Source organism: Temnothorax nylanderi, unplaced genomic scaffold, assembly GCF_030848795.1.
Source record: "Temnothorax nylanderi isolate EJ_2023f unplaced genomic scaffold, tnyl_v1.0 TNYL_tig0022_pilon, whole genome shotgun sequence".
NCBI classification, from domain to species: domain Eukaryota; kingdom Metazoa; phylum Arthropoda; class Insecta; order Hymenoptera; family Formicidae; genus Temnothorax; species Temnothorax nylanderi.
This window is the reverse complement of record NW_027249084.1, coordinates 1,048,315-1,055,076: the sequence shown is the minus strand read 5'-3', so window position 1 is coordinate 1,055,076 and position 6,762 is coordinate 1,048,315. Positions and strand designations below refer to the sequence as shown.

Genomic DNA, 6,762 nt, shown 5'->3' with positions numbered 1-6,762 from the left:
ATCGAGCTACGCGATTGGTCGAAACTTTACGAAACTTTACTGTTACGAAAAAGTGTGTGTCCGGGGCTTAATAAGTCCAAGAATGCGCAGTAGTCATTTTCTTTGACCAATCAGAAACTGGTCCGAGATCCGAGAAGGAACATATGGCTCCTCCCATGGCAGAAGACAGAAATTATTTAGTCGTTGCACGCATTTCGTAATAATTAAAGATTCGTAAATAAATATCTCTACCGTAAAACATTATAAATATATATTTATTAATAAATTATAAAACAAACTTAAGTCAAACATACCAAAATATCAAATTTATTAGATTGATTTTTTTAGATATTATATGTAATATATATTGTATGGCCGGTGGAGTAAACGCATATAAATTAGATATTACTATAACTTTAGAACGGTATTCACGGTATACAAGTCCAATCTTAAATGTTAAATTATAGAAAGATTCACCTAAAGACGCTGCAAGGACTGTTTTTATTACTATAGCATCTTATAATAAACTCAAGACGATTTTAAATATGAGACATTCTTGTCACGAACCTTGACTAATGTTACATTTGAATGTGGCGCGATGTTCCGGACCAAAATTTGATTGGCTGTCGTATTCTTCGGCCGCCATTATGGTCAATGCTACACCTGTTTTCTTACATCATAATGTGCACCATAGATTTTTAGCGCTCGGGTGATGTTTCTGCACGCAGCCTTGCGTAAACAAATACACCCTCAGTGATTACAGGGCCCGTATTCCGTTCCTACTTACCGACAACTGTCGGTTCGATAAGTGTCATTGCTCAGGTTTTTCATATCGTGTAAAAGCTGGGTACCTATTCTTGAAATTATTTGTTATGAAACGAATACGTTTATGAACGAAAAGGTGCGTTAACTGGGTTACCGTTGGCGCTCAACTAGGAAATCCCCACCTTTTCGTTCATAAACGTATTCGTTTCATAACAAATAATTTCAAGAATAGGTACCCTGTGCCGACACCGTTAACGACACCGACAACTGTCGGCAAAGAAATATGAAAATAAAATTTTTAACTTATGTTTTATGGTCTTTCCTCATACTTTTGAATTATTTGGAGTATTTCAATAAGACATCGAATCTTATTTTTACTAGGAACAAAGCTAAATCCTTCTTCTATAGCGGACATGTATCCATTTGTTTTTTGTTCTTGATCACATAATTTTGATAAAATTGTTTTTACAGCTGTAGAAATTGCAGAACTTGCCTCCTCCAAATCATGTTCAATTTTATCATTTTTTTCCTTTCTACGTTTAGCAAATTGGTCCATTTCCGGTAGACTTTCTTTGATAGGTTTAAACATAAGCAAATTTTTAGACTTTTCTGATCTGAAACTCGTACTTGCCACCGGAAATTGTGTGCTGCTTGTACTGCTGCAGCTGGACATGGCACTTATAGGTCTCTTTATTGATACATGCTCAATTGTTACGGTTTCCTCATTGTCAATGGATAGTTCATTATCTAGAAATGTTTTGTTGTATTAACATCAATGTTACAAATAATAGTTTCTTCTTAGTAATACAAACCTTTGATAAATTCACTGGGTCCATTATAATTAAGATCACAGGGCGGCAAAGAATGATCTAAATTTTTAGATTCCTTGGATGGCAACAAATTATTTACGTTTGGAGGACTTGTTTTTGATACAGAGCACATTGATTGATTTAGTGGAATGAACAATGATTTTCTTCTGTTAATAAAATTAAAAATAAAAAGCTATAATAAAAAAGTCAAATAAAAAAATAATAAACGTCACAAAAAAAATGTTATAATCTCACCGTCGGTGAACTATGTGAGGAAGTAAAAACAACATGTTTCGATATAGCTCCCATTCTTTTGCTGGTTCATATCCAGAACCTGATGGTGGCAACTTTTGTTTTCTATTTTCTCTACTAAACATATCTCTCAAAGAGGACCATCGTTTCTCAATTACTTCAACTGTACAAAAAACATTAGATTACGATTTATTTTTCCATTTCTAAAAAAGTGTTATAAATATAACAATAATTTGAAGAAAAAGGTATTTACCTGGCATATCAATACGATACAAAAGTTTCAAATTTTCACTTATTTTTGACCACATTTCTTTTTTCCTAACAGTATTTTTAAAATTGGGATCAGATTTGTCATATAAACATTTATTATCACGAACAAAATCAATGATAATTTCATCAACATTGGCGAACTCGGCGAACTCCATTTTAAACAGAAAATAACCTCGAAAATTGCGTCACAAACGTAAGTCGTATATCGAAAAAGATGGAAGATGGAAGATGACCATCTCTCGTTGCGACATCGACAGCCGATTTGCGACTACTTTATGCGACAGCCGACAATCGAGTGCGCATGCGGCGCCATGCGCTCGACACCCGACAGCGACATACGACGTATTGTGGAACGGGCTGCAGGGTCTCTATGGCCCACAGGACGCGGCGACGCGACGCGGCAATGCGGTAACCAATCACCATCCGCCTTTCCGTACTACTACTTTCGGAAGTAGAACGAAAAGGCAAGACGGTGATTGGTTACCGCATTGCCGCGTCGCGGTCGCCGCGTCCTGTGGGCCAGAGCCATCACAATTGATCACGTCGTCAATTGGCTGATTTAAAATAAAAATATCTGATTGGCTGGTCCAGTGGAAAGACTCCAGTCAATACAGAATGAGCCTACCGTTCTTACATCTTGCATGTTCACGGTTCCAGCTTCCAGCTCCGTTTACTCCATTAGTTTCCCCACTTCTCGTGCCTAGCATTCTCAGTTCCTGCTTGTTCCAGGACACTCCAGACTCCGGAGCTTATCCAAGCGGATTTCTCCTTTTCACGCATCGTTCGTATCGCGCACGCAATATGACGATGAATACGAAGGAGAAGGAAAAGTACATCGAGGAGTTCGATTTCCCGTATTGCGACGAATCCTCCAAGTATGAGAAGGTCGCGAAAATCGGCCAGGGCACCTTCGGGTAAGTGAAAATCTTGCCCTTGAGATTGCCCTTTGAGCCCTTAATTCACACGTGCACGAAAGGGCCGAAGGGCAAACGTGTCCGTAATCACGTTTCTGTGGATGATTCTGTTAGCCAGCGACAATGATCCTGACACGAATGAATGCAATATTAGGCCCGCGAGGCATTATTTTTTTTAAACAAATGCACGCTTGGAAGAGCGTTTTTGTTAACAATTCCCAAAATGTAAAAATTGGATGATGCAACTCCGACGCACAATGTGCTAAGGGCATCGATAGATTTCTCTTAACGAAATAATTTGAATGCGTCCGTCGGAATTTAATCGAGAAATAATTTGGAGTTTGTGCATTTTATTATCTTTACATCGTACGTTTACGATGTACAATTCATTTCTCTCAATAACGCAGTTATCAACTTCACGATTAATAGACAGAGCCATTATACTCTTTGTTTAGCATCTCATTTTACTAATTTTCTAACCTATATCTTTCTAACCTATGTCCCTTTTTTACAGAGAGGTGTTTAAGGCTAAGGACAAGAAAACAAACAAGAAGTTTGTCGCAATGAAGAAGGTATTAATGGACAATGAGAAAGAAGGAGTAAGTTTTGCTTTATATAATCATTTAATTCCAAGATTGTCGCGATTACCTTAGGGACCCTCCAGTAGTGCAATTCTGTAACTCGTTATGCCGTCGTTATGAGCTATAACGACAATTGCGCAGCTTTTTTACCATATAAAATATCTGCGCAACGATAGTCGATACCTCATAACGAGTTACAGAATCGCACTACAGGGAAGGGTCCCTAGATTACTTTATCGAGTTGTGTGCTAAACATGAGACGAGCATATTTTGTTTCGCTCTACCTTACTGGTACACCAATGTGCACTAGTTCAGAAAGTTTTTCGAAAAATAATAGACGGTCAAATTCTTTAGTAACTCTCCTTTGGACACGTGGAGTATATTCTAGTACATATACCTCATAACTTGTAAAGAAAAAGTATTCTTGGCTTATTTTAATACAAAACAGATTATTACTGGAAAAACATTAAAATTAAAGTTTCAACCTGTTAATATACTTTAAGATATGTGCAACAGTGAATAATATTAAATAGAAAATATAAATACTAATTGGTTTAATATTTGTAGCATAAATAATGTGGAGTGTAATTTACACCCAACGTGCCCTTCTGTTTCAAATTTTTACGCATCCACTGGAGGGTTAAACTTTTGATATTAATCCGACATAAACAACATCCGTACTTTACTCGCGAAATTTTCTCTTAGGCCGGTATTCATAGTCGGTTCTTATATTTAAGACCATCTTAAGTACAATCTTAAGATGTCATTAACCAATCACAGAGCCGTATTAGCATATTAAGATATTACTTAAGACCGTCTTGAAATAAGATCTGATTATGAATACCGGCCTTAGTTTTACAATTTATCTTACTTGTATTGTCAAAATCTTGTTACAGTTTCCTATTACGGCATTGCGAGAGATAAAGATACTACAATTGTTGAAACACGAGAATGTAGTCAACCTCATAGAAATTTGCAGAACACGAGGTAAGCGTATAATTTAATCTCCATCCTCTCATCTTCGATCCGTACAATTCTAAATGAACCATAAATGTGGGGATTCACTTTTTTTACTTGAATAGAATACTCGGAGGGATGCGCAAAAACTATCTTATATATTATCTGAGAAAGTCTGTTCAAAAATTTAAAACAAATAGCGGTTAAATATTAATTGAAACAATTGACAGTGTATAATATAACATTTAATTTCATATTATTTTCAGCAACTCAGTACAATCGATATCGGTCTACTTTCTACCTGGTGTTCGACTTCTGCGAACACGACTTGGCTGGGTTGTTGTCAAATGTAAATGTAAAATTTAGTTTGGGCGAGATAAAAAAAGTTATGCAACAGTTACTAAATGGACTTTATTACATACATAGCAATAAGGTAAGAAGTTATTAAACATTTTACATTCTTTTATAAAGATGCCAAGTTCTAGAAAAATGATGTCCAAATAACTTATTCGTTAATAGAAAGTGATTAAGAGATTCAAGATTATTCTCTAATAAAATAATTATAATCTTTAAAGATTACATATTTCTATATTCTCTCATATTATGCATATATTGTAACGGTTTCTTTATCATATTAATCTAGGACAAAGCTATCACTCGTAGTTAATGTTGACAATATTATGATAATTATATACAACGTAACATTTTATTTTTCCTACAGATTTTACATAGAGATATGAAAGCCGCTAACGTTTTAATAACAAAGAACGGTGTATTGAAGTTGGCTGATTTTGGTTTGGCACGAGCATTCAGTGCAAAAAACGGTCACTCAAATCGTTACACCAACAGAGTGGTCACACTTTGGTACCGACCACCAGAACTCCTACTTGGCGACAGGAATTATGGGCCACCTGTGGATTTGTGGGGCGCTGGTTGTATAATGGCAGAAATGTGGACAAGGTAACATCACTTTGTGATATATATTATATATTTTTTTGGCTGGAATCGAGTTTTTGTTTAGAAGTTGCTTAACAAGTGGCGTAAGAGTCCTTCAGATTTATTTTAGCTTCACTTAAAGTTCATATATAAATTCGTGATATTATGTTCTTGTGCTCTCTCTATACGCGCAATCATGTAATTACATACAAGCTTAAACCTTTTAAATCCACAGGTCTCCCATAATGCAGGGAAACACCGAGCAACAGCAGCTCATATTGATCTCGCAATTGTGTGGCTCGATAACGACCGAGGTGTGGCCTGGCGTTGAAAGTCTGGATCTTTTTACCAAAATGGATCTTCCGAAAGGGCAGAAGAGAAAGGTAAGGCTGGTTCTACAATAAGTTGGACGTCGAAACGCACAGCCAATGAGAAAATTTCTTTTTCGAAAATAAATTCTCTTCATTGAACCATCGGCTGTGTTCCGGCATCCGACTCTCCGGCATACGACTGATTATAGATCAGGCCGTATTAATTATGATTTTTACAGGTCAAAGATAGACTGAAGCCATATCTGAAGGACCCTTACGCGTGTGACTTGTTGGACAGACTTCTGATACTCGACCCCCTCAAAAGATGCGATTCTGATTCCGCGTTAAACCATGACTTTTTCTGGACCGATCCAATGCCGTGCGATCTTAGCAAGATGCTGGCACAGCATACTCAGAGCATGTTCGAGTACCTGGCACCACCGAGGCGACCTGGTCACATGCGACATCATCCAGTGCCTGGAGGGCCAGCCAAGTCTAGCACCAGCATGGCTGAAAGCGGGTATCAGGATCGTGTCTTTTAACGTGTTTATCTCAATATATGTACGGATATATGTATGCATAGATATGCGTGTGCGTGTGTTTGTGTGTGGACACAACATTGCGTGGACACCGTGGGCCTTTCAAGGCACAGTCGATTTTTCATTTGATTCTTACAGGAATGAGGGAAAAACCTTAAATATGATACATGAATTTATATAGATTTTTTTTTGTAACAAACGCTTAACCCTTTGAACTTAAAAACCCTTGGGACTTAAAAGTCCCAAGGTGTCTGGGTGAGTGCCAAAAACACGGTGTCCGCGCAGTGTTAATATATTTTGTACGTATATAGAGTATTATGTTTTATATAAATGGCTGTTGTATGATATGTAACTCCATCCTGACGTTACCAACTTTTTATACAGTTCTAATAGAATTATTTTGTTTAAAAATCTATTTGTTCATTATCGTTCCCATCCTAAAACCGCAA

General features: G+C 36.9%; 2 protein-coding genes across 4 annotated transcripts; one reads left to right on the top strand and one right to left on the bottom strand.

The window, feature by feature from the left end:
• Positions 1–235: 235 nt before the first annotated feature.
• LOC139769418 (uncharacterized) lies at positions 236–2,356 on the bottom strand. 3 transcript variants are annotated; one of them, XM_071700468.1, is made up of 5 exons: positions 2,059–2,356; positions 1,809–1,968; positions 1,557–1,720; positions 1,376–1,491; positions 236–1,011 (listed from the first exon to the last, which is right to left on the bottom strand). In XM_071700468.1, the coding sequence occupies exons 1-5, from the start codon at positions 2,228–2,230 to the stop codon at positions 967–969; spliced, it is 657 nt and encodes a 218-aa protein (XP_071556569.1). In that variant the 5' UTR covers positions 2,231–2,356; the 3' UTR covers positions 236–966. The 3 variants fall into 3 exon arrangements, with proteins under 3 accessions (XP_071556569.1, XP_071556568.1, XP_071556567.1); XM_071700467.1 differs by having other exon boundaries at positions 236–708; XM_071700466.1 differs by having other exon boundaries at positions 236–1,491.
• A 392-nt stretch (positions 2,357–2,748) lies between these two features.
• On the top strand, positions 2,749–6,724 carry Cdk9 (Cyclin-dependent kinase 9). The gene is made up of 7 exons (XM_071700460.1): positions 2,749–2,989; positions 3,504–3,588; positions 4,467–4,557; positions 4,794–4,960; positions 5,249–5,487; positions 5,699–5,846; positions 6,014–6,724. Exons 1-7 carry the CDS (start codon positions 2,877–2,879, stop codon positions 6,314–6,316), a joined length of 1,146 nt encoding a protein of 381 aa, XP_071556561.1. The 5' UTR covers positions 2,749–2,876; the 3' UTR covers positions 6,317–6,724.
• The last annotated feature ends 38 nt before the right edge of the window (positions 6,725–6,762 follow it).

Excerpts from the sequence above, each read along its gene's own strand:
- Cdk9 (XM_071700460.1), top strand. The coding sequence starts at position 2,877 with ATGACGATGAATACGAAGGAGAAGGAAAAGTACATCGAGGAGTTCGAT. Across the intron at positions 3,589-4,466 it reads TGGACAATGAGAAAGAAGGA|TTTCCTATTACGGCATTGCG; the intron begins GTAAGTTTTGCT and ends ATCTTGTTACAG. Across the intron at positions 5,488-5,698 it reads ATGGCAGAAATGTGGACAAG|GTCTCCCATAATGCAGGGAA; the intron begins GTAACATCACTT and ends TTAAATCCACAG.
- LOC139769418 (XM_071700466.1), bottom strand. The coding sequence starts at position 2,230 with ATGGAGTTCGCCGAGTTCGCCAATGTTGATGAAATTATCATTGATTTT. Across the intron at positions 1,969-2,058 it reads GTATCGTATTGATATGCCAG|TTGAAGTAATTGAGAAACGA; the intron begins GTAAATACCTTT and ends TTTTTTGTACAG. Across the intron at positions 1,492-1,556 it reads ACCCAGTGAATTTATCAAAG|ATAATGAACTATCCATTGAC; the intron begins GTTTGTATTACT and ends AAACATTTCTAG.